This window comes from Carcharodon carcharias, chromosome 9, assembly GCF_017639515.1.
Source record: "Carcharodon carcharias isolate sCarCar2 chromosome 9, sCarCar2.pri, whole genome shotgun sequence".
NCBI classification, from domain to species: domain Eukaryota; kingdom Metazoa; phylum Chordata; class Chondrichthyes; order Lamniformes; family Lamnidae; genus Carcharodon; species Carcharodon carcharias.
Window position 1 is genome coordinate 86,890,775 of NC_054475.1, and position 27,248 is coordinate 86,918,022.

The 27,248-nt window shown below is 40.0% G+C and overlaps 2 protein-coding genes across 7 annotated transcripts in view; one reads left to right on the top strand and one right to left on the bottom strand.

Moving 5' to 3' along the window:
- The window catches only part of med12 (mediator complex subunit 12), a 205,234-nt gene extending 203,787 nt beyond the window's left edge, over positions 1-1,447 (bottom strand). For 5 of the 6 annotated variants that reach the window (XM_041195243.1, XM_041195237.1, XM_041195238.1 and 2 more), the window contains exon 1: positions 1,293-1,447. In XM_041195243.1, coding sequence (XP_041051177.1) covers positions 1,293-1,391 — 99 coding nt within the window. In that variant the 5' untranslated portion in view covers positions 1,392-1,447. Of the gene's footprint in view, positions 1-1,225; positions 1,245-1,292 lie in introns of those variants that run through there. The other variant, XM_041195242.1, reaches the window with a different exon arrangement.
- Positions 1,448-7,222: 5,775 nt separating this feature from the next.
- LOC121282127 (START domain-containing protein 10-like) lies at positions 7,223-27,226 on the top strand. Its single transcript, XM_041195618.1, has 6 exons — positions 7,223-7,601; positions 13,640-13,787; positions 15,323-15,426; positions 17,679-17,796; positions 20,208-20,260; positions 20,648-27,226. Exons 1-6 carry the CDS (start codon positions 7,437-7,439, stop codon positions 20,879-20,881), a joined length of 822 nt encoding a protein of 273 aa, XP_041051552.1. The 5' UTR covers positions 7,223-7,436; the 3' UTR covers positions 20,882-27,226.
- Positions 27,227-27,248: the final 22 nt, after the last annotated feature.

Genomic DNA, 27,248 nt, shown 5'->3' on the forward strand with positions numbered 1-27,248 from the left:
AAGTTACACAAGGTTTCTACTGAAAACTTTTACTATTAAAAAAATACATTTCTGTGGCATTCCTCATGGTATCTCAAATGACCTCATTTTGATAAGCAAAATATTTTGCACTACTGATGATAAAAAGGGAAAACCGAAAAGGATGGAAGAACAAAGGCACAGTGTAACAAGAGATTTGAGGAGCATTTAAAAAGTACAAACAAGGCACAAGGTTGCAAGGAGGAAATTTCAGAGGCAAGAGGTGCAAATGCTAAAGAGTCCACAAATGAAAGGGCAGAGGAACATTATGAGTAATAAGCTTTCATTTTATTCTAAAATTCTGATGATTCAGAGATGACATGTTATATAAAGAGGGCACAAAAGAAAAATAGTGTGGATGCTGGAAATCTTAAATATAAACAAAAGGTGCTGGAAATATTTAACAACTCGGGCAACTCTGTAGAGAGAGAAACAAAAGTTAATGTTTCATGTCAGGTCATTTTGACCTGAAAAAATTAACCATTTCTCTCTACTGATGCTATCTGACTTGCGGAGTACTTCCAGCTTGCTTTTGTTTTTATATTACGTTTGGGAATGTATGGCCAAAGGATATTGCAAAGCTAAACTGGGTCAAAACCAAGGCAAGGTGGTTGGGTTCGTTGGGGAGCTGAAAAGAATTTCGGGAATGGCAATGCTGGATTCTGTACAGTTCAGGATGCGGGTCAAAGTGTTCTTAAATAATGTAAATTTGTGAGTTTAGAGCTCTAGTGAAGTACTGAAAAATGTACTTGATTATACGGAATGACGTTATTGAGACTGAAAGCATAGCAGACCCACAAAACATGCAGATTTTTTTAGAAGCGAAAAAAGGTATCAACTTTATAATCAATAGTATACACTGGCGGTTGATGAGCTTCTGTGTTCCCCACAGCTGGGTCATGTGTGCCATGATTTATGCCATGTAATCTATGATGAATATCCATATTAAATAATTGTTATTGATGGGTTCGTTCAACAGTTAACTGGTAAGTAGCTGAGCTGTGCTCCCAGACCCAGAGCTCTTCGTCTCGCAGAGACAGTGTGACCAACCAGAGGCCGGGGCCCTGCAATGTAGCAGCAGGTAGGTGCTCGTTGTTGCTGCTGCTATATGTAGGACTGTAGGCCCAAGTCCAACCACACACACGGACTGTTTATTGTTTACATGGACGCTGCTCTAGGCCCGGCTCCCCCGCGCCGGCTTACTCACCCCGCCAGCCGGCTGCCTCACTGAGTGAGTGGCCGTCCTCCCCTGGATTCTCGACGATTTTTCCTACCTCTTTCTGCTTGGGGTCCTGCGGGTAAACGTCTGGCGGCCCAAGCCGAGGCCTTTTCAGCGGCCTGTGCTCATAACTCAAAATCCCGAACGCCGCCATCTTTGGTAAACCCGGCTTCACCCAGCGAGTGGCGCCGAGCGCCGCCGGAGATGGCCGACCCCGAGCGCCGCCGGAGATGGCCGAACCGAAAGGAACCATTCTCGCCACTCAGTTCAGTGACACCAAACTCAGTACGTCGCTTGAGCCATATATGTTACACACATCCTCTATCCAAATAGCGCCACTGCTGGATTTTAACCAGAGACAACCTTTTAGCAAACCAATAGTTAGTAAGATATCTGCTGCTTATCCAGCCAGAACCACTTAGGACATTAAGATAAAAGCAAAATACTGCAGATGCTGGAAATCTAAAACAAAAACAGAAAATGCTGGAAAAACTCAGCTGGCCTAACAGCATCTGCGGGGAGAGAAAGAGAGTTGACGTTTCGAGTTCCTGTAACCCTTCTTCAGAGCTAAAGATTTATACTGTTTAAGTGGGAGGTAGAGCAGGTGAAGCTGGATAGAAGGCCAGCAATAGGTGGGAGCAAAGGAGAGATTGACAAAGATGTCATGAACAAAAGCACAACAGAACAAGGGTAGAACATGTAACTTACCCTTGTTCTGCTATTATCACATTCTGCTTTCTTACCTTTGCCACTATCAGCACCTTTTTTAGACCTTATCACAACCATTAACACTCCCTTTGTCCTTTTGTTCGTGACATCTTTGTCAATCTCTCCTTTGCCACCCCCAGCTGGCCTCCTATCCAGCTTCACCCACCTAAATAGCCAAGTGATTATGGTACTGGGTTTGTCACCCCAAGATCAGGAGTTCAAATCTCACAATGGCAAACTATGAAACAATGTAACTTCATCTGAAACAGATGGAAACAGGTTTACTCAAAAGAGTATCAGGAGTTCAGATCTCACAATGGCAAACTATGAAACAATGTAACTTCATCTGAAACAGATGGAAATGGGTTTGTACTCGAAAGAGTTACTCCACCCCCCTTAAACAGTATAAAATTCATCACATTTCTACTTTTCTTTAGCTCTGAAGAAGGGTCATATGGACTTGAAACATCAACTCTGTTTCTCTCTCCACAGATGCTGTCAGACCTGCTGAACTTTTCCAGCATTTTCTGTTTTTGTTCCACTTAGGGCATTGCCTTGCAGGGTCACATGGAGCTGAGTTTAAAGTATCCCAATCCTCAATGCCAGGTCGAGCCCTCCAGATCCTCAGAATGAATCAGGATCACTGGTCAAGAATCAGCACTGTACCAGTTAGATTAGTGGGCCTCTCTCTTCCAGTCTTATGCCCCTTTCACACTCTACAATCACTCTAGTATCACGAATGACACCATCACCAGGGATTGATCGAGTGTTAGAAACTTTGGTTGGATGTATTCCTGAGGGATTCATCATATGACCTCCTGGATCCTTATCTGCCCACTTAACCAGCCCTTTATTTTGCATCTCCAATAGTTTTATAGTTAATAAACAGAAGTGTGCAAAGAAAATGAAAAATAGCACACAATCTTTTTAATTCCCCAATGATTTTTTTTCTACCAGATTGCTTGCAGTAATGTCTTGGAATTTAATCTTTAATTCCTGGAGATTCCAGGACAATCCTGGAGGGCTGGCAATTCTAGAAAGAGCCTTCAATCATGTTGGCTATATTTTGGAACCCTTTCTAAACTTCTCTGTCCACCCCTAAAATGGTAAAAAAAAACATTTCTATCACAATGTTTTCAGCTACATCTCCTAATTCTCCCACCAGGATCAGCATCTGATCCTTTTATTTATTTATTCTTTAACTCTCTCTCAAGCATCTTTTGGACATATTATACATTAAAGTTTCTATATTAATGCAATGTGTTGCTGTTGCAATAGATGATTGATTCAAATTTCCAGTCTTTGATTGGATACATATAATCTGAGTCAACTTGATCTGAGAGCCTACCCCACCACCCTTACTTCAGCTCCCATAAAGGATAGTAAATAGTTGTTCATTATTTAACTGACAACCATGATTTTCAGCCCTTGACAGGTGACAGCAAATACCACAAACTCCTCATGATTTACATAGTGAAGAGTGCAACTCCACATAGAATGTACAATACCACCATCCCCCTGACCACAGCATGGACCCATCAAGATATATTTGCAAGCATGGGGCTTCAGTTGTAATTGCTTGGCTCTTGAGTAAGTCATCCTCAGCAGCAAACTCTGGATTTATTAGCAGATGGTCTCTTATCTACTCACCAAGTAACATTAGGCCAAGCTTGGCAAGGTGAGAGGTATTGCCCTTGACATCAAGGCCGCATTTAACAGAGTGTGGCATCAAGGAGCCCTAGCAAAATTGTGATTAAATGGGAATCGGGAAAATTCTCCACTGTTTGGAGTCATACCTAGCGTTAAGGAAGATGGTTGTGGTTGTTGGAGGTCATTGCAGCTGCAGGACATAGCTGTAGGAGTTTCTCATGGTAGTGTCCTAGGGTTCGGCCACTTCATCAATAGTGTTCAATACCATTCAGGACTCCTCAGATGCCAAAGCTTTCCGTGTCCATAGGCAGCAAGACCTGGACTACATTTGGGCTTGGGCTTATATGTGGCAAGTAACGTTCATGCCACACAAATGCCTTCAATCACCATCTCCAACAAGAGAGAATCAAACCATCTTCCCTTAACATTCAACAGCATTACCATTGCTGAACTCCCCACCATCAACAATCTGGGGATTATCATTAGCCAAAAACGTAACTGGACTAGCCATATAAATACTATGGCTAAAAGAGCAGAAGGTCAGAGACTGGGAATTCTGTGGCAAGTAACTCACCTCCTGACCGTCCCAACATCTATAAGTCACAAGGCAGGCGTGTGATGGAGCTTGCTTGGATGAATACAGCTCCAACAACACTCCAGAAGCTAAACACCATCCAGGACAATGCAGCCAGCTTGATCTACACCCTATCCACCACCATAAACAATCATTCCCTCCGCTGCTGACACACTGGGGCAGCAGCATGTACCATATACAAAATACACTGCAGCAACTTGCCAGGGCTCCTCTTACAGCATCTTTCAAACTCATGACCTTAACCATCTAGAAGCATAAGGGCAGCAGACACTTGGGAAAACCACCACTTACAAGTTCTCTCCAAGCCACCCACCATCCTGACTTGGAACTACATCACCACTCTTTCACTATCACTGGATCAAAATCCTGGAACTCCCTTCCTTATAGCACTGTGGGTGTACCTACACCAGATGGACTGCAGCAGTTCATGAAAGTGGCTCACCACCACCTTCTTGAGGATAATTAGGGATGAGCAACAAATGCTGATCTTGCCAGCCACACTCACATCCCTTGGAGGGATTAAAAAAAAGCTTCAGAACTTCTTTTTCAGCTATACAATAAACACCTGTCTTCAGGATGATAGAGAGAACTAGGCACGGTAACTTGCAAATAGCTAATCACCTTATGTTGTAGACACCCAATTACTGGAATAAATTACATGCTTAATCAAGGAAAATCAAGACAAAATTGCCACCTTTTGCCCAAACCAAATGGGAGTCAATGTGTGAATATCTATTCTCTGTTTTCAGATGGCACTCAATGGGCAAATTGGAAATATCTAAAATTCAAACTTGACACCAACGACTACTATTTGAAATGGATGCCCATTTACTATTTACATTTATGATATGGGTGCTTTAGTTATGGAGGTTTCAATAAACATTCATTAGCAGTAAACAAAAGCCACAAACTGTATCTAATGCAGCCTCCTATGTTGCTCTCCATGAGATTTCGGACTTGGCACAAGATGCCAACTCTAGTGCAGGAAGGCTGATCTCTAATGTCAGAGGTCTGACGTATGAGGAAAGGCTCCAGCTTTTCAACGTTGAAAGGCACAGCCCAATGGTAAATCTAGAATGTTACTTTAAAGTAATACATGAAGACATTAGTTCAAACTACTAAAAGCCAACTATGAGAAAGATCTTAAACAAAACAGAAATAGCTGGAAAAAACTCAGCAGGTCTGGCAGCATCAGCGGAGAAGAGTAAAGTTGATGTTTTGAGTCCTCATGACCCTTCAACAGAACTAAGTAAAAATAGGAGAGGGGTGAAATATAAGCAGGTTTAAGGAGTGGGGGGAGGGGTGGAGAAGGGTGGGGGGTGGTTGTTGGGACAAGCAAGCAGTGATAGGAGGAGATAACCAAAAGATGTCACAGACAAAAGAACAAAGAGGTGTTGAAGGTGGTGATATTATCTAAAAAAATGTGCTAATTAAGAGTAGATAGCAGGACAAGCAAGGTACAGATAACTCTAGTGGGGGTGGGGTGAAATAAGACTAAAAGGGCATTAAAGGTATAGATAAATGATGGGTGGAATACATTTAAAAATAATGGAAATAGGTGGGAAAAGAAAAATCTATATAAATTATTGGAAAAAACAAAAAGGAGGGGGAAGAAACGAAAAGGGGGTGGGGATGGAGGAGGGAGTTCAAGATCTAAAATTGTTGAACTCAATATTCAGTCCGGAAGGCTGTAAAGTGCCTAGTCGGAAGATGAGGTGCTGTTCCTCCAGTTTGCGTTGAGTTTCACTGGAACAATGCAGCAAGCCAAGGACAGACATGTGGGCAAGAGAGCAGGGTGGAGTGTTAAAATGGCAAGCGACAGGGAAGTCTGGGTGATGCTTGCGGACAGACCGAAGGTGTTCTGCAAAGCGATCACCCAGTCTGCGTTTGGTCTCTCCAATGTAGAGGAAACCGCATTGGAAGCAACAAATGCAGTAGACTAAGTTGAGGGAAGTGCAAGTGAAATGCTGTTTCAATTGAAAGGAGTGTTTGGGCCCTTGGACGATGAGGAGAGAGGAAGTGAAAGGGCAGGTGTTGCATATCTTGCGTTCGCATTGGGAGGTGCCGTAGGAGGGGGTTGAGAAGTAGGGGGTGATGGAGGAGTGGACCAGGGTGTCACAGAGCGAATGATTCCTACGGAATGCTGCTGGTAGGGGGGTGAAGAGAAGATGTGTTTGGTGGTGGCATCATGCTGGAGTTGACAGAAATGGCGGAGGAGCTGTCCTTAGCTTGCTGCAATGTTCCAGTGAAGCTCAACGCAAACTGGAGGGACAGCACCTCATCTTCCGACTAGGCATTTTACAGCCTTTCGGACTGAATATTGAGTTCAACAATTTTAGATCTTGAACTCCCTCCTCCATCCCCACCCCCATTCCGTTTCTTCCCCGTCCTTTTTGTTTTTTCCAATAATTTATATAGATTTTTCTTTTCCCACCTATTTCCATTATTTTTAAATGTATCCCACCCATCATTTATCTATACCTTTAATGCCCTTTTAGTCTTATTTCACCCCACCACCACTAGAGCTATCTGTACCTTGCTTGTCCTGCCATCCACTCTTAATTAGCACTTTTTAAAGATAATATCACCACCTTCAACACCTCTTTGTTCTTTTGTCTGTGACATCTTTTGGTTATCTCCTTCTATCACTGCTTGCTTGTCCCAACAACCACCCCCCACCCTTCTCCACCCCCCTCCCCCTTAAACCTGCTTATATTTCACCCCTCTCCTATTTTTACTTAGTTCTGTTAAAGGATCACGAGGACTCGAAACGTCAACTGTGCTCTTCTCCGCCGATGCTGCCAGACCTGCTGAGTTTTTCCAGCTATTTCTGTTTCTGTTTTGTTTTGGATTTCCAGCATCCGCAGTTTTTTGTTTTTATCTCTATGAGAAAGATCTTGATCGACGCTTGGAATGGACTTCCAGATCGGGTTGTGGAGGCAAAAATCTTGGATGCATCAAAGAAACAGTTAGCTTCTGCCGAGGAGCGCATAGGATATTTCCAGCTACTGGTGTTTTTTTCTGTGAATTTTGAAGACTCCCAAAACGAGCACAGGTGTCATTGCTGAGTGATGGGTTTTTGGGCCAATGAGGAGACGTGAAACGTCACCTGTGGCTCCAGGTTAGGGGCAGGACATTTAGCGGCCGGCCGGGTCTTGGGAGTAAACCGGATCGGTTTTGAGTGATAGGAAGAGGCGTGTGCTGAGACATCGGAGCTATTGTTGGAGCGTAGGCTTTTCCAGCCCCATGTCGGCTGAGCGCGATACCGTGCAGATCCCTGATGACCTGGCGTTCGCCTCGTTCAGGGAGCAGTGTGAATCAGCGCACGGCTGGCAACAGAAATACAGCAAGTCGGAGATAGGCGTGTGGGTGCAGGCCGCTTCCGAGGGCAAAGCCGTGCACAGGATCAAGGTAAAACAAAATAACTGGCGTATGGGAATGACGGAGGTTGGGAATAGTGTGGGGGTCAGCATGGGTTGTCCCGGGGAGTGGGGAAGTAGTGAGTAAAATAACTCAATCACCAACATAAGACCAAACTACTTCACAAGCAATAAAGTCCTTTTGCTGTGTACTCGCTGCTGTAATGGAAACGTGGCAGGGTTCCTCAAAGAGAGACAGTGACAAGAAAATTTGTTTAGTTGATGTGGGATAAATGTTGGCCAGAACATCGAGAGAACTCCCTTCCTCTTCTTTGAATGATGTCATGGGATCTTTTAATCTATCTGAGAGGACAGGACCCGATTTAATACGTCATTCAAAAGAGGGCAGCACTCCCTCAGTGACTGAACTGAAGCATCGGCCTAAATTCTGTCTTAAGCCTCGAGCCTGGGGTTTGAACCCATGAGCTTCTGACCCAAGAGGTGAGAATGCCACCTATAACCCTATCATTGAGCCAAAGCTAAGTACATAATAACTCCCTCAAAGAATAACAGTAATAGGAGGATGACCATAGATATACTGGTTCAGAATTCCTACAATGAGATTTCCAATCATAAGTAAATCGAGGGAAGGAAGAGGTCTAAATGAGAAATAAAAACTAAATTGTACAAAATAGAACCATAGAAAGTTACAGCACAGAAGGAGGCCATTCGGGCCATCCTGAGGACACCCAGGTGCCCTTTCTAATCCTGCCTTCCTGCACCCGGCCCATAGCCCTGCAGCTTATAGCACTTTAGGTGCAGATCCAACAGGTTCTGAAATGGTTTGATAAAAAAAGAATTAATGTTTTAGCTGCAGACCCCTTGTCCAGGATGTTAGCCCATCTTCAGGTGCAGGTGAACCAGCTGTAAATTTCCACCATTTTCTATTTTAATTTCATATTTTCTGGTTCACCAGTATCTTCACATTCCTAATACCCAATGCTATTGTGAGAGCAGTATCGCTGCAAGATCTGCAGTGGCTCATGGAGAAAGAAGGTTGATCATCACATTCTTAAAACAACCAGAAATGGGGCAATCACAGAATTGTTACAATACAGAAGGAGGCCATTTGGCCCATCATGGCTGCACTGGCTTTCTGAGCAATTCACCTAGTTCTATTCTCCTGCCTTCTCCCCATAACCCTGCACATTCTTCCTTTTCAGATAACATTCCAATCCCCTTTTAAAAACTTCAATTGAACCTGCCTTCACCACACACATGAGCAGTGCATTCCAGACCCCAACCACTTACTGTGTGAAAATAGTTTTTCTCATATTGTTTTTGCCAATTACTTCAAAACTGTGCCCTCTCGTTCTCTATCCTTTCATGAATGTGAACGGTTTCTCCCTATCTACTCTGTCCTGACCCCTCATGATGTTGAATGTCTCTATCAAATCTCCTCTAAGCCTTTTCTTCTCCGAGGAAAACAGTCCCAACAAGTACAATCTATCTTTATAGCTGAAGTTCCTTATTCTTGGAACCATTCTTGTGAATCTTTTCTGCAGTCTCTCCAATGACTTCAATTTCTTCCTAAAGTGCAGGGCCTTCAATTGGACACGATACTCCGGCTGAGGCCAAACTAATGTCTTATATAAGTTCAACATAACCTCCTTGCTATTGTTCTCTATTAACAAAGCCTAGGACACCATTTGCTTTATTAACCGCTCTGTCAACATGTCCTGCCACATTCAATGACTTATGCACATATATACCCAGGTCCCACTGCTCCTGCACTCCGTTTAGAATTGTATACTTTATTTTATATTGTCTCTCCATGTTCTTCCTACAAAAATGGATCACTTCACAGTTCTCCACATTGAACTTCATCCCACTTGGGTCAAAATCCTGGAACTCCCTCCCTAACAGCACTGTGTGTGTATTATCTACACTATATGGACTGCGGCGGTTCAAGAAGACTGCTCGCCATCACTTTCTAAGGGCAATTATGGATGGGCAATAAATGCTAGCCTAACCAGCAACGCCACAACCCACAAATGAATTTTTTTTTTTAAAAAACCTGTTCACATATTCCACCAACTTGTATATGTCTTTTTGAAATTCTACACTATCCTCCTCACAGTTCACAATGCTTTCAAGTTTCATAACATTCGCATATTTTGAAATTGTTTCCTGTACACCAAGATCTAGGTCATTAATGTATATTGGAAAGAGCCAGGGTCCCAACACTGACCTCTGGGGAACTCCACTACAAACCTTCCTGCAGCCCAAAAAACATCCATTAACCAGTGCTCTCTGTTTCCTGTCATTCTGTCAATTTTGTATCCATGTCACCACTTTCTCTTTTATTCCATGAGCTTTGTGAATTTTGCTTAGGAGTCTGTGTGGCGCTGTATCAAAAGTCTTTTGGAAGTCCATGTGCACCACATCAACAACATTGCTATCGTCAATCCTCTCTGTCACCTCTTCAAAAAACTCTAGAAAGTTAGTTAAACATGATTTGACCTTAAGAAATCCATGCTAGCTTTCCAGGTTTGAGTCTTTTCAGTTAAACCTGCCTTTCAATATTGCCCACATCTGAAGAACAAATTAAAAAATATGTATAAATTGTTTTGCAATTGTGTGGTTTTATAATCAGAGGGGAGGATGATGTCATTTGGAAAAAAAACCTGTGTTGTGACAAAGTGACGTGTGGCAAAGGATTTGAACGTTTTTGCGTGCCCCAAACTAAAGTCGTCATTTACACAATACCAACTAGGTCTGGCATCAGTAAGATCAGTTCGTGCTACTGCATTAAAAATATGAAGTATTTTAGCACAAAAAAGTAGTAATTATGATTTTCTTGTTTATAGCAACACTTGCAATTTCATGTCTTCTATGCTAATAACTAGCATTAAGTGTCTTTGAGTAAATTGATCCTGAGGACTTTGGTCACCAATAATTATAGCTGCCAGTCCCAGAAATAGTATTAGCTTAATTATAGGAATTTTCAGAGCTTGCCATTGAACACTGGTGAGACCACATATACTGTTTAGTCTCCTTATTTAAGGAAGGATGTAAATGCATTGGAGGCAGTTCAGAGGAGGTTTACTAGATTGATACCTGGAACGGGAGGATTGTCTTATGAGGCAAAATTAGACAGACTGGGTTTATTTCCATGGGAGTTTAGAAGAATTAAGGGTGGCTTGACTGAAGTACGTAAGATTCTGAACAGTATTGACAAGGTGAACATGGAAAGGAGGTTTCCTCTTGTGAGTTAGTCCAGAACTAGGGGGCATTGTTTTAAAATTAGGGGCTGTCTTTTTAGAACATAGATGAGGAGGAATTTTTTTCTGTGTGTTGTGCATCTTTGGAACACTCTGCCTCGGAAGGTGGCAGAAGCAGGGTTGTTGAATACTTTTAAGGTAAGGGTAGATAGATTCTTGTTAGACAAGAGAATCAAAGGTTATCGGAGGTAGATAGAAATGTGGAATTCTAATCACAAACAAATCAGATATGATCTTATTGAATGGCGGAGCAGGCTTGAGGGGCCAAATGGCCTACTTCTGCTCCTTTTGTATGTAAACATCTGTCATAATACTAAGAGGTATTTTGGTGTGGCACATCACTGAAGTTCCACAATATGCCGCAATATGAGTCTATGCCATTTATTTTTCCATTTTTCCCTTTCATGCTTCTATTTCACAAGGCTATCTTGGTGATTTTTTTTCCCTTTCTGAAGTAAGGAGGGTGCTTTAATCTTCTATCAGTGGAGAAGGTGGCAGCATCCACTCTGACCGGTTCTGAAGTTGACTACTGTTTACAGGGAAGGTTTGATTTTTCAGGTGGCACTATGGTTGTCTCTGTATGGAATCCATCTAGTATGCCTCAATTGCCAGTATTATGCCAAGGTTAGCAAAGGAGGTTACTGAATGGCTTTGGCAGCAGTCTAAAATGGTCTTCTAGATTTGAGATCAGTTGGTGTTAAACCGGTCACCAGCTTGTACCAGATAGCTAACCATGATAAGGCAGTCACGTTATTGTAAAGTGACGTAATCTGCTAGTAAAGTGTTCAGATTAGAATTATAGCTGTAAAATGATAAGGGATTCTAAAATCCTCAGCATGTGATTCAATACCATTTATACTTTGTTTAAATGCTTTTTTTGGTGATCTTATGGAACCACTGCACATAGCAGGATAAACATGTATATACAGTAGTCATTTATACTACAAAGAAATATATATTATCTGAAATAATGACAGAAAAAGTTTCACTTAGCATGTTGGTACCAGTTTCTAAGTAAGTCTGGTAATGTACGTTCTAGATAGTACTCCTGGAATGTGCAAAGTTCACTCTTCCAGAGAAGGAAATCAGTGGCGAATAGTTCTCCCAGCAGTATTTCAGAATAGCAGAAAACGGAATTTCCACACCTATTCTTTACCTGAACTGTGGCATTAGTGAACTAAACAAATGTAATTTTATTTTCTTCCTCAGTCCTGCACATAAGGAAGGATCAGGTTATTGCCAGTTTGAGTTATGATCAGGGCTAGTGCTAGTCACATGCCTGCTCTTTTGGCCAGAGAATGATGCAATGACATAGGGAAGACAATAACCACAGCTTTGTACATCTTTTTTAAAAAAAAGTGTGGTAAGAAAATGATGGCATCTAATAAGCCATCTGCCAAAAGTTAAGTTAAAATCTGAACTTTTAATGCTTTTAGGGAAAGGAAAAGTTTCTCTGCATCTATTGCTGAGTGTATCCTTTCGCTGTCTTGTCTACGTCAGTAGTTCACCTGTCAGAGTTCCGAGGCAGGCAGTAATTTTTATTGAGTTGTCTTCAGCCTAAAAAATACCCAATATCTTGCCTTTGGAAAGATTAATTAGTAATTGCAGTTGAATTGAAGTTAAGTCCTTGAATAGGACTATTTTTGCAACCGTGTTAGTGGCCAGTAAATATTATGATCTCCTAGAAATGGCAGAAATAGGAAGCCAGAAGAAAAATGAGAAACCAGGCAAGTATTGCTCAAGTTAATCTTGCAGCGCTTTCTCTTTCTATCAATCCTGCACATGCTCATTCACTCTTTGAATGCATTTTTCTCTCAACTTTGTCTTCCCCCACCTCCACAGGAGTGCTTAGCAACTTCCTTGGGTGTCATGGCTCATGTTGAGAACTTGGCGAGCCAAGAACCCCAGTTTAGAGCCGGTGTCTTCTGCTGATATCCGTGTGTTTTAACTCTTGCAAACAGAAACAGTGAATATAATCCATGTACCAAATAGCTTAAATCACTGTGTCATCTTTTACTGGAAGCCATGAAAGGGAGAAGACCCAACAGATAAAGCTAAACATTGTACAACAATTTTATAATACTTTTAACATATCGCCTCAATTTCGCATCCCTGGCTGAGACTACAAGTTAAGGTTTGGTGCACTAAAACCTCAAACTAAATTTCCTCCCCATTTGCAATTCATCATGAGGGTATGTTGTATCATCTCTGAGAGTTAAGCAACCTTGGCCCTACCTCTGCTACCAAAATGATAATTCACATTTCAGTATCCTCACAAATGAACTTCTACAGCACTTACCTGGCCAATATTCATTCCACAGTTGCAGATTAACTGGTCCTTTATCTATATAAAAACAAAAAAACTGCGGATGCTGGAAATCCAAAACAAAAACAGAATTACCTGGAAAAACTCAGCAGGTCTGGCAGCATCGGCGGAGAAGAAAAGAGTTGACGTTTCGAGTCCTCATGACCCTTCGACAGAACTTGAGTTCGAGTCCAAGAAAGAGTTGAACTCTTTCTTGGACTCGAACTCAAGTTCTGTCGAAGGGTCATGAGGACTCGAAACGTCAACTCTTTTCTTCTCCGCCGATGCTGCCAGACCTGCTGAGTTTTTCCAGGTAATTCTGTTTTTGTTTTGGTCCTTTATCTAATTTGTTGTTCATGCAACCTTGCTGTCTTTAAGTTTGTTTATACTTCAAAACTAATGCCGGCATGCTATCTTGTGTTCATCACAATTCTAAATAAAAATATTTTCCTTCTGGCTCTTTTGTGAGGCTTTAACAACTCATTCCTCTTTCTGTTTCAGTGTAGAATTGAACTTAAAGATGTTCCTGCAGAGACGGTGTATGATGTGCTACATGATAATGAGTACCGCCGTAAGTGGGATAAGCAGGTCATCAAGACTTTTGACATTGCACGGCTCACGGTGAATGCAGACATTGGGTATTATTCATGTGAGTGTATTTGAGAGTTGACTAAATAAAGTTCATTTTCATGTGCTGCTTCTCCAGGAAGTGAATTTGCATTGTTGAAATTACAGTGCAGAGAGAATATACGGCTCACAATTTTAATAACCCATTGTGAAATGTTCACCAATATCAAGATCCACATACTGGGAATTCACACTGAGCTAAGGTTTTTAATAAAACCCTTGAAATGCTTATTTCTCATGTATAATCCCATGAGTTCCAGATAAACAACTGAGTCTTGCTGTTTTGGTTTGCTGTTTCAGTTTCTATTGGTGTTGTCCAAGATTCAGTGGGTAAAGGCAACACCTGTAGAATTAATCCATAAAGACCGGAAGGTAAGTTACTTTTCCACAGTTGGGTTGCTAATTTGCCTTTGTGCTCCTGGATTAAGGAGAGAAGTTGTGTTTGATGATTCATCCTGGCAAATGTGTGGATATCAGATGAGGAGAGGGCTGATACACTTTGTTGAACAGCCTGTCAAGATTCATTATCCATGCTTCCATAGGAAGAATAACAACTTGGGCAAGGCACTGAAAGGAAGCTGTTGCTTGTGGAACTGTAGGACACACTTTTTGGTTATTGAAAATTAATGTGAGCTGCAGAAATTTAGATGGCCTTGATAAATCTGCCCTAATATCCGCAGGGAGCGGCTCTGGCAGTGAGCTGTATTCCTGGAATATAATTTCTGTTCTTGCCTTTTTTAAAAAAAGATTCACAAATTTGATTGGGAGGAACATTAGGATGATCTGTTTTCTCTTCTACTGTGTATGGATTGCACAAGACTCGAGGGTCTTTGAGATTCTTAACCTGAACTATGGAAAATTTCCTTCCTTGTATCTGTGGCCCAGCCTCCCAGACCACTTACCCAACGGGAGTTACCAATTTTAATCAGGCTATCGAGAGGAGAAATCTAGCCTTTTCACCATTGGCTATTTTCATGGACACAGCATCTTTTTTGTTTTATTTTTTTAAAAAAAAACATTTTTATATAAACTTATACAGCATCTGATGTTTTCAAAACCTCTCAAAGTACTTCGTACTATAAATTGTTTTAAAATTGAATTATTGTAGACACAAGTGGCAGTCATTCTGCACCAGTAATGTGACGATTAATCAGTTAACCTGCTTGAGAGAGGAATGTTGACCAGAAAAAAAGTGCTCTTACGTTAGTGCCATAGGATCTTTAACATCTACATGATCAGGGAGATAAGAGAGCATCTTTTCTCATACTGCACCAGATTGTCAGTATAGATTATAAATTCAAATCCTCATTTGAGACTTGGGTCCACAACTTTCTGATTATATAAAAAATGACCTCCACAACTTTCTGATTATATAAAAAATGAAACTACAGCCAAGTAGCCACATTGACTTTATAGTGTGAAATTCAGAGAGTTATGAGAATAGACTGCCTGAATGCAGTTTTGACTAGGGATGATATATGATGTGAAATTATTTTTTTGAAAAAACAAAATTCTTCAGTTCTTTGTGATTACATTTTGTCTCTCCCTCTCTCTTAGGGAAATGCCCAAGTCCCCTGAAAGACAGGGATGTGGTTAGTTTGAGATCATGGCTGGTCACAGATAACGATTACATGATTATCAACTACTCTGTGAAACACCCTGTAAGTATGGATCTAAGCACCCTATCTCCAATATGACTCATAGATAAAAAGAAAGGAATTGTATGCAGTGACAGGGGTCCAGATATTATGTCATATTTAAACAAATGCATCCCATTGCTCAACAATTTGTTGCATCCAGTCATTGTTTTTTGGTTTAAAGCTGGCTTTTTGTTGCAGTCTGGAAAAGCAACATTTATAAGACAATGGATGTGTCTCTCCGAGATCAGCATCAACCACTAAATTTCTGAGACTGTGCTACAATTTAACACTATTAGTGCAAATGCTCAGGATTAGCTATGAGTGCTTCATTCCCTGGAACAGGGTACCATAACTCAACAGGATATTTGTAGATTTTGGGTTTTGCTCTCTATATTGGAAGTGCAATTGGCAGCACACTTTAATCAACTGCACTAATGTAATGTAAAAGAACCTTGTATATAATCTAATTTTTGAGTTTGGACACAAATAATCTAAATGCCCTTTAAAAGTAGAGTCCAGTGTTTCAGTAATGAAAACAGAAAATGCTGGGAATACTCTGCAGGTCTGACAGCATCTAGGAAGAGAAAAACAGACTTGATGGGCTGAATTTCATGATGCCTTTTGGGACGGGCTCAGCAGTGGGAAGGCATCGAGTGGTGCACTGAGGTATTCCTGCTGCCAGGCCATTTTCCCAGCAGTGGGAGAGAGGCAGACAGCCCACCTGCAGCTCAGCTGAAACATTTAGTGGCCAGTTGAGGGCCTCTTCATGCCTCTGCTGGTATTTGACCAGCAGGAGGTGCCTGCGCTGTGGGGAGACCACCAGGTGGGCTTGGCTTTTGTTGGGGGGGGGGGGTGCAGTGGTGTGTTCCTCTTTGGCCCACGAAGGGGTCTCCTTGGCAGACCTGTGCCTAACAACAACCCCTCCACTCTGCCTCAATCACCCAGCACCCCCAGACCCTGCTTACCTGGTTGTGAGGGTGCACACCCATCGATGTGTGTCCTTCCTCCTGGTATAGCTCCAGCAGCGGCTACTGCTCCTGGTGGTGTTGCTAAGCTGTGGCCCTCTGGTTGGGTTGGTAGCTTTTGGGGAAGGGGTTGGGTGCCTGGTGGCAGCCACATAATTACCTGCTGCATATAAAATGTGATTCCTGGTCTCACCACCTGCTGAAGTGGTGTTGCCCTGGAAGATGGCAGGACCCCTGCTGCCTCAGCAAAATTCCAGTCAAAGTTTCAAGTCTGCAACCTTTCGTCAGAACTGTCCCAATCAAAGGTCACAGACCTGGAACATTAATTATGTTTCTCTGTCCACAGATGCTGCTAAACCTGCAAAGTATTTTCTGTTCTTATTTTGCATTTCCAGCATCCACAGTATTTTGCTTCTACATCAGTGTTTCAGTGTCTGTCATTGTGAAAGCGTATAGCTTTTTACAGTGATTCATTGTCATTAAGGATGTTGGCTGTATTCTCTTGATGTTGATGATAATGGGTCTCAAACTGGAAATTAGATTTTGATTTATATGTGATGCTTTAAAAATAATTGCTTGAGAAAAGAAACTGCAATGCTCCTGAGGTTGCACGATGAGCCAAGTTAAAGTAGCCCTGATCTTGCCCTGTTTATCAATTAGTTCTGTACAACCAAGAGTGAACCTGACATCATTTTGGTTTGTATTGCTCAACATCAAAGACGCGGTGCATTTACTCACTGGAGTAGTGGGAAATCAAGCTTCCTTAGTCATGAAATGTATATTCACTTCAAAAACTTTTTATTCTATCTGCATCCACTAAGTGTCTTTTGTTGAATGAGATATCAATAGGTGTTTTCCAGATAGATAATTAAAACTGAGCATAAAATAGGGAAGTTAGTGAAGTGATTGAAAGCGCTGACGATGAGCTAAGTTTTGAGGAGGTTTCAGAAAGTGAGGAAAGGTAGCATTTTCTTGGGAAAATAATTAAGGACTTCATCTACTCAGCCAACAACTGTGAAACTGAGGCAATGTTTCAGATTTGAAACATTACTGCTAATCGAGGTGCAGGATTTCAAGGTATGTATTCTCAATAAACATCACCTATAATATTGCATCTTTTCCCAATTGCACTTAAGTGATTCATAGGGAATGTCTAATCCAATAAGCGGAAGAAATAGGTGGAAAGTGGCTGGTATTTACAGATTTTGCATGAAAAAATGCACATGTTCTGGTCTCACTCTGGTTAATGTTTAAATATTTGTTTTAAATACCAGACACCTACAGCCTCAGTTTCTTTCCTTTTAACAGAAATACCCTCCTCAGAAGGATCTAGTCAGAGCTGTGTCCATTCTAACAGGTTACCGAGTCCAATCTACTGGTTCCAAAAGTTGCAATCTCGTATATATGGCTGAGGCAGATCCGAAAGGTAAGGATTGGCAGCAATAACATTGCGGCTTAAGTTGATGTGAATGTCAGTGTGTGTGCAGTTTATTTCTCTAACTGGAGTTCACACTGAAATTGATATATTTTTGGGCACTAAAGACATTGAGGGATATGGGGATAGGCCTAGAAAATTGAGTTATTGTAGCACATCAGACATGATCTTATCGAATGGTGGAGCAGGTTTGAGGGCTGAACAGCTGACTCTTGCTCCTATTATTCTCTTACGAAGCTGGTATTTTTCTCTTCTATCCAATCCAGTTTTCTAAAGATGTTGAGTCCTTTCTTTAGGTATAGTTCTGCAATCCTCCTGTTGCATGTGAGCCTGAATTTTGGCAGAATATTCTATTGGAGATCGGGCCTTATCACAGCAAGCTCAATTCTATTTACTTTAAAATTGAATAATGATTAAGAGTGGGAACCCAAATTGCTTTGCCTTCTGCACCATCCAGTCCATTATGCTGGGATTACATTTGACCAATACTTTTCTGTCTAAAGCATTTAAACAAAAGATAATGATTTTTACATTATCAGGAAATTTAAAAATATGGCCTGACCAAAAAAACTTCCTTTTGCCCATCAGGGCCATCCTTGTGCAGGGAAAATGGCACATGGTCTATCATGGAGTCTTCCAACCCATTTAATCACCTGAGAAGTTGCCGGAAGTACTATACCGCAAAGTTAAATGAGTATTCAAGAGTTTGGCTTGTTAGGAACTAGAGATAGTTTAAGTAAGTTATATTGGTATTTGTAGGTGTTAAGAATGAGTTTTAGCTTTAAAGTTTAAGTTTGATTTATAATTCTGTATGTGTTAAGAAAAGTCAAATTGAGTTTTAGTTTCACTTTAAAAAGGTGCTTGCATTTCTAATGAAGAGTTTTATGACCCCTGAGGAGATATTAAACAAACAGTAGAAAACGGGCAGCTGCCTAGTAACAGGGGCCAGAGAGGCAGGGCGCACACACAAGAAGAGAAACAGCAGTTTTGATTTGGAAGCCGTGGAGTTCAGTTTTTTAAAAGTTGCTGCCAGGAGAGTGGAAAAAAGGGGACAGATAGCCAGTCCCAAGCTAAGGAAAACCCCACAAATCTAGGGGCGTGGAAGAGAGAGTCCAAATATGACCATTTAGTCAAAGGAAGAGCAGGAACCTGGAAAAGGTCCTGTTAAGTGAAGTTAAGAATGAGGGACAGAGAGGCTCCAAGCTTCAGATTTAAAGAGATAAAAGCTGAAGAAAGCAGAGTTAAAGTGAGAACAGCTTGCAAGAGGCAAGAAGGCCCAAAGAGACAATTGAACATCTGTAACTCTTTGCTTATGGGCATGTGAAACAGTAGTGTACTTTTAATGCTGAGCTGGTGAGAGAGAGTGCATCAAAGACAGTTTGAATGCATGCGGTGACCCAGGAAAGAGGAACATTAGAAAGAGAGTTGGAAACCCTGGAGGTGAACCCTTGCGGAAGGCATCCGAGAGAAAGCGTCGGTTTGGGAGAAGATTCCAAGGCAAAGTCTTGGAGAGTGGAGATTGGAAACCCTCATGTGAAGGATGGAGTTCAGTGACACTGGTTGACTCACTGTGTGATTAGCGTCTGGGGGGAGTTGAGGAGAGATCCATAGCATCTGATTGAGGTGGCATCTGTCACTTGGTTTCAGAGTGTGCTGTGCCTCACCACAGACTGCCATAAGTTTACATGGATTGTCTACTTACTGTAGATATTAAGAGTATAAGAGAGTTTTTGTAGCCTGTTATCCTTACAAACTGAGTACATCTGTAAAGGTATATAGTTGTGGATGAAGGAGTATTTATCTTGCTGAATAAATGTTTTATTCTTTTGTTAAAAATTCATCAACTGACTTGTGTGTCTCTGTTCAGTAGCTACCCTCCACGTATCTAAACAAACAAATAAAAGTTAAGATTTACCAAGCTGGGTTCCCCTCTGGGATCAGGCTTGTCCAAGGGTAACCTCAGCTGGGATCATAAGAGGATTCATTATCTTCACACCTAGAAATTGCTGTATCCTCTCCCAATCAAACAAAAGACAATCATTGCATGCCTCAGTGTATTATATCATGCCAGTCTCCAACTAGCATTGGGTCATTGGCCTACTCTGACTTAAGTCACATTCCATTTTTGCTACCTTAGGTTCTGGAACTCTACTTTTTTTTTTACTGGGTTTTTTTGCTTCATACTTGGAGATTGTTCATGAAAAACCAGGCTCTGACTTTATTTTCACCTTGCTTGTATTTTCAGGTTTTTTCTGAAGAATTTATTGATTTTGTCTTGAGATTTGGGAGGAACAAGAGCAAGGAGATTAATCATTTATGTTGTAACTCTGAAAAGAATTCACAGCCTTGAGCTTTGTTCACAGTTCTACAACTAGTCCAATAATTTCTGATTGTTCTTTCAGGGTCTCTGCCAAAGTGGGTGGTCAACAAAGCTTCTCAGTACCTGGCACCAAAAGTAAGTAGTAATTACCTGGTACTATGCTCTGGGATTGATTTATAGACCAAATTTAATAAACTATCAGATCTGTCAATTAAATGAAGATATGAAAAGAAATATGAAGTTGTACTTGCTAAAAGCACAAAGCATTACTCTCTCATGTCCAATATGCAGAATTAACTGATGAAGGTCACTGTCAATCACTTCACATATATTTGCTGTCATGTTTTGGAAAAGGTTTGCAATACTGACTTCCATGCACTGGACCTGTTTGGCAATTTCTCTTGTTTTGCCCAATATATGCTAACCGTGTTTTTGAGATGTTCTAGAATGCAAAGGTGTTGTGTGGTTCAGATGCTAATATGACTGTATTAAGGAACATTCTCCATTTTGTGTGCACTTCAGGTTCTGAAAAGACTCCACAAAGTGTGCCTGAAGTACCCAGAATGGAAACAGAAGAACAGGCCAGACTTCAAACCCTGGCTTTACCCAGAACAGAATGACCTGCCAACCATGAGCCTCTCTGAACTCTCAATCCAGCATGCAGACTCGCTGGAAAATATTGATGAAAGTGGCCTATCTGAAGGGAACAATGGTAGTGATGAAGAAGAATGTGGACCTAAGGGCTTAAAAGACTGAAACCATGTTGCAGTTTCCTTTGTAGTGCTGTAGGCCTTTGAAGTTTGGTGGAGGGCTGGTGAGGAGACAGTGGGAGTTCATAATTAGTCCTTGGAATTTGGGAGGAGAATTCTTAATTATTGATTAATTTAGTGGTTGGGGAGGTAGCTGTTATTGAACCAAGGTTATGTACATATGGAAACTGACATTCAGGCAATAAATAAAAAATTTGTGCATGCTACGGGCTAAAGTCATTAGTAACGGTGTTAAATTGAAGGATCAGCCATGATGATTTTTTTGATCTATTTGGTTTTTAATGTGCCTTGCAGGTAGAAATATTGTGGTGAGTTAGTAAAGGGATACCTTACGAATTTGTCCTTTTAATGAGGTTGAGGGACTCTTGAATTAGACATGCTGGGTCTCTGTTGGTGTGAAAGAATACTTACAAGTATTATGTGGTGTTGGTTTTGATTTGTAGGTCACTTTGAAACATGTTATGAAGAAGTATTTTTGAAACAAAATTACTTATTCCAGTTCCAGACTTCAGCATCTTCCCTCCTTGCAACCATTATTTCTGTTTGTACGGTTCTCGTTTTGGGATTAACAATAATTCTCTAATCTTGAACTGAGTTCAAGAAAAAGTTCCTGATTTTTGTGCAGGATCACTCATGGTTATTGTGCAGCTTTTGAATTTTGCACTGGTCTTTGTTAATTCAGATAATGACAATATTAACCCTAAATAACTTAATCATCAATACGTTTGGGAAAACATCATGGTTCACTCACTTAGTTTTATTTCTTACTGTAATTTAAACAAAGTCTTATGTAAGACTATAAATTTGGGTGCCTGGAGGTGGAGGGGGCTGGTGGTGAGGTGTGGTACGCAAGTCTGTTTCTCTTCTAATGGAGCAATTCTTTCAAAGACAAGAGGATCCAGCAGCAGCACTACTTCAATGTATTTGTATCAGCTCCTGTTTTCCTCTGGTGGTTTGATATTTAAATTGAAACATTTCTTCCTGAATACTATTGAATCCAATTTCCCACCACTGTTTTAAAAAAGCTGACAGTGCAGCAAGGTAAATATATGGATAGAAGATTTGAAATCTGCAGTGAGAATCAGGACTGAAGTGGAGAGTTATCATTTTTATATGTGTGAGGTTCATGGAGTTATCGTACAGCTGAGCAGGAGCATACTGGTTGAAATGAGAAAAGCGGAGAGAAAATGTGTAATGGTTGTCAACTGGCAGGAAGGTGAAGTTTTCAGTGGATGCAAATTTCATATTATTGCTCTTCATGTTGTACAACAATGAATTGTAGCCTTTTGAGTGTAATTTGCATACAGAACTATGTACAGTAACCTCATTTGGGGGAAGAGAAGTAGAGAAAAGTTTCAGGAATATTTTAGTTTGGGTTTGCATTTTAAAAAGTGGTGGTTAGACCTAAATGATTGTAATTATAATTAGTACCCAAATATGTTTTTTTAAACAATGATGGAAGCAAGAATTGGCATGTTTCATTTTGTTCATAAATTGGCAAATTGGTATGTGCAAACAGTACTTTAACACACACTGTCTTACAACAGGGCTCTGTTTTTGTGACCCATGACGTAAAAGAAACCACAAATGGATTATTTCTTTGATATGACCGCCAAGGTTTAACAATCTGTAATCATTCACAGTTGGTTAGAAATTAAGTTTAAGAGCGCGGTTGAGGCATGTTCGATACCGGGAGACATGATTGTGACTCATAATTCCTGCATTTAATTCGCTTTGTTTGCAAGAATAAAAACCACTTCTTCAGAAACTGCAGTAGCCTTAAGACATCAGCATTAAGTTGTTCTTCAGTTGGTTAATGAAGTTTTACAGCAATAAGTTTAAAAATGTTTACTGCTCCTAAATGTGAATCAAGGAATCATTAAGGCAAGGCCTTCATTTTCTCTCCTGCACTTCAAAAAAAAAATTTTGTTGGACTGACTAACTTCAGGTGCCTACAGTAATCATACAGAGAATGTGGATGCCATGGTGCAGTTAGAGCAATGGAATTAAGAAAATTGTTGAAGGTGATAATATATTTTGAGAACAAAGTCATGAAATTGGAATTTAAGGATATTTTTGGTATTTTGTAAAGTTGTAAACTGGATTTTTGTAACTTCAGAATAAACCAGAAATTTAGAAATAACTAGAGAATCCTGGGATCTCAAACCTAGTAGGTACATGAAGAAGCTGGGAAAACAGTTCTACAAATATGATCAGTAACTCAGTTTTGCTTATGAATAATTTCCAGCTGAACAACCACAGATGCTAAGCAACCTTTCCAAATATTTTATACTGCCTATTTCTTGGGAATCTGCCATGCTAATATGTTTCAAAATCATTGATTATAGGGCCCTGTTGACAGGTAAGCAGGTTCCCCGTCCTGCCTCATAACTTGGAAATAGTGGTACCCCAAGAAGATGACAGTTAGTGAGTATTTTTAATGCATGGCTCAAAATGTATCAATCTCCCTAGTGCTATTTATGCATGTGCTGGTTTTGAGGTCCCTACCTGTCTCTAACAGGCTGAAAAATGGTTCTATTTTTGTGAAAAGATCCATGTTCCTGCTGAGTCATTTGGTGCCATTTTGTGTGCAAAGAAATTGTGTATACCTGCTTTTTGTCCTGTATAGATATTTTATAATACTCTGATATCAAGTGACTCCTTAATATTGTTGCCTCTGTAGTGTTCACAGTATTGTCAGTTAAGCTTATTTATTGTACTTAAAAGGAAAAATTACACTGAAACCAATTTCAAATTTTGCTAAAACTCTATTGATGTGATGCTCAGCTCAAATTTATACAACCATGTAATCAGCATTACTTCACCCCAATCCAAAATGCCCTATTTAACCTCAGGCAGATTAAAAATTGTCATTGTAATGCTAGGTTTTTTTAATCACCATTCAAAAGGGCCCAGCATGAAAATTTCATGCACTCATCCATTATGCTTTACTGAAATCTTAGTACTAATACTGGTGTGTTACCAGTAAATTCTTTCTCTGATCACCTAATGTTGCTTGTTAATTTGCTGTTTGTTTCTGAAATCTCCTGTAAGTGTTACAGGAGTGTGTTGATTAAAAATATTAAGTGGAAGGCTGGGCCCATAATTTGTTGCATTGGGAGTAGCATTTTAATGCTCAAGTTGCATTTTACTGAACGGTTAGAAAACCTGAGCAAAGTATCTTCAGTGTTTAGAGGCTCACAGATGTACATTTTTCCTCTTGCCTGTATCACAAAAATATTAATGGAGTTTTATTCTTTGAGTATTATCCCAGTGGAATAGAGCTGTATAACTAAATTTCTTCAAAGACTTATAGTCTTGCTTACTATTTTTATATTGGCGATAAATGCTCCATCCAATTCAGATGAGACCATCTTGTTGCTGTTTGAATTGAGCATTTATCAGAGCTGAAGTTTGTCATGTCACGTTGGGGAGAAGTCTACACCCTTACAAAAAGCAGGGGTAAATCCTGGGGTCTTTTTTTAAAGTGTACTTTAAAATATAGAATGTAACCTATTCCAATCAATATTTTAGAAGGTAAAAAATTATCATCCTGGATGATCTGTCACACTTATATTATAAACAGAACATTATAGCAGGCTATCAGAAATCTTTGGGAGTTTCTGTAATATCTGTACAACCATGTTACTGCCATCAATCTAGTTGGCTTCCAACTCTTGAGTGTATCTCCTGCAAGGTTTGGGTTTGTGGTTGAATATAGACTGTGCCAATAGCCTCTTTTCCTATTCACCAAGGAAGGGGCTGGTCAAAGGAGCTGAAGTGCTTTTACACATACTGTTAGATTCTTGAATACAAGATGGCTTTTAAGCCCAAGATCTTTGTCTGACTGTGTGGTAGAGGGTTCAGCTTGTACACCTATAGTACTTACATTACACTGGCAGTTTATTTATTTTTTCCAGCCTACACAAAATATCTCACAAATGAAGGACCTAAGTGCAATTGTGTATTTCATTCATAACTTCCAGAAAGAAGGACATTTTGTTAATGTTCCTAGTATTTTGTATGTAGTTTTATGACTGAGAATTGCTCATGCTGATTTTTCAAAAAGATTGAAGTGGGAAAGGAAACATTTTCAGTTCAATCTGAGTTATCACTTCTGGCTGTTATGTTTTTTTGTGTGAAAGTTCACCTTTTCATGTTTTGATGTAAATGAGGCAGGATTTATCTTTAATGTAGGATTTATCTTTGAAACAATTACATTCATTACAGTGCAGAGTTCCAAAAGTACCAAGGCACTTTTTCATGCAATTGTATTTTGTTCTTTAATTATGACACTAACTGATTATCTGCATCAGCACAAGATTAGCTACTGTCTGAGGGAGCACTTAAATCAAATCTGGAACTATCAGAAGGAAATTTGGCATTAATTCCCTTCATTACGCAAGGTAATTCTAATGAGCTATATTTATGTAAATGCAGACAAAGTCTGGAGTATTAAGCAAAATCTGTATTTGACAAATCCTTAAGACAATTTGAATTGTGCATATGAAAACTACCAATTAATCATTGATAATGGCACACTTATTTGTGGATGTTGCAATTGAGGAGGAAACCATTTTTAATTATAGTTGTAAGAAAATGGATAAAGTTTTCAGATCTTGGGCATGGCAATGATAGGGTCCCTCATTGAGCTTCAGTGTCCTGTTAGAAAGCAGCAAGTCAACCAGGGTTCCCAGTCCTGACCGCTAGCCAGAGACCCCTGCTAGTCAGGGCATTGTTGAGGACCACATAACATACCACCCAAATAGTTTACAAATACCCGAAACACATTTCTACATATACTCTAATCTTTCTCACTGTTAACTTTGAAAGAGTGGCAGACGCCCTGGATAGACTATTCAAGCTGTTTTTCTGGGGCTTCTATGGCTCTTCTGCAAAGTTACAGAGCACAAATGGAACATCCTTGCAAAAATTCTCCAGTGTTTATAGTCACCAGATGAAATTTGTTACTTGAACAAGATGCCAGGGGACAACTGGCACTTGTGTAATTGTATCCTTGTTCAATACATTGCTTCTCTCAAATTTTAACATGTACAAATGAAAGGAAAAAATTAGTTGAAAGAAAACAAAACTATAAAGGTTTTTCACAATTGTCACAGACCAACTATTACTAGGGGAGGGGGTGAAATGAGAGAAACAACTGTTCCATTCCCACAATTTCCCAAACTTTGTTTCTTAAGTTTTAGTTTTGTCAAGTGTTGCTTATTAAGGGTGGGGATTGCCCTGTAATCAAGGGATGTGTGTGTGTGTACACTCCAACAATGATATTTCAGTTTTGTTCACTGTAGTTTTGCACTAAATAGGTGATCTCACTCAAGTCACGTGGCTTAGGTGAGAAAACTGTAGGGGTCTGTTTCCGAGGTATTAAGGTATATTAAACCCATTCATTAGGAAGATTTATTTAAACTCTAATCTGTGTAAAACTTGATCTGGGAATACATGATGGGGTAGATGTGAATCTTTACTCTGCATCTAACTAATTTTGTATCTGACCTAAAAATGCTCAATGCTAATGCTGCAAAAATGTTGGCTTTAATATAAGCATCCATTAATATACTACACAATCAAACTCTTAACTGTTAGGAATTAATCCAACTGATGCATCTATATGTGGCAATAATATTAAGGCTTCTGGTGTCTCTGCATAAAAGATGAGTTTGGTACTCCCGTTGTTTGTTCTAATCTAAAGAACAAGATGACCTAGTAAGGTCCCACATCTGATTCTTTCTAGTTTGGCAATAGGGCATTGCAAATAGTTAGGGTAGAGTCATGATCATGCTTCTCTTACAGACTGTTATTTACCATCTTGTGTGGACATTGAATAAAGATCAGTGCAGTGATTTTCCCCCTCCCCTCTCTTATGATTGCATAACTTACCAACACCTCAATCTGGACTTGCTTGGACTGTTAGTGCCTTTGGTAGAGAAAATTAGAAAGGGAAATAAATGGACATGGTGGCTTCTGTTGATTGAATTCTGAGCTAGGTGAATGGATTATATTTGATACTCTGTTGGTTTTGACACTGAAACCTTCTGAATACAACAACATAGCCAAAATCATACTTGAATCAATTTCTGTATCTAAATGCTAGTATTACAAATCACTTAGATATGTTTACATTGATTTTGAGTTGTAACAAATTGCTGGGTTTTTTGGATCTTGAATTATAGCTATTATATAATTGTCAAATTCTTGCAATGGGTCATAATCAAGTTAATAATGAAATATAATTCAAACTTAATTTCTTTTTACTAAACTACTTTGTAATTCTTTTTAAACATTTTCTTACAAGTAAAATATGGTCATTGAATAATGGTGTGTGTGTTTCCTAT

Bases quoted from the DNA above. Each gene is read 5' to 3' on its own strand.
- LOC121282127 (XM_041195618.1), top strand. From the start codon at position 7,437: ATGTCGGCTGAGCGCGATACCGTGCAGATCCCTGATGACCTGGCGTTC. The intron at 13,788-15,322 runs GTGAGTGTATTT...CCTCTCTCTTAG, and splicing joins AGACATTGGGTATTATTCAT to GGAAATGCCCAAGTCCCCTG. The intron at 20,261-20,647 runs GTAAGTAGTAAT...TGTGCACTTCAG, and splicing joins CTCAGTACCTGGCACCAAAA to GTTCTGAAAAGACTCCACAA.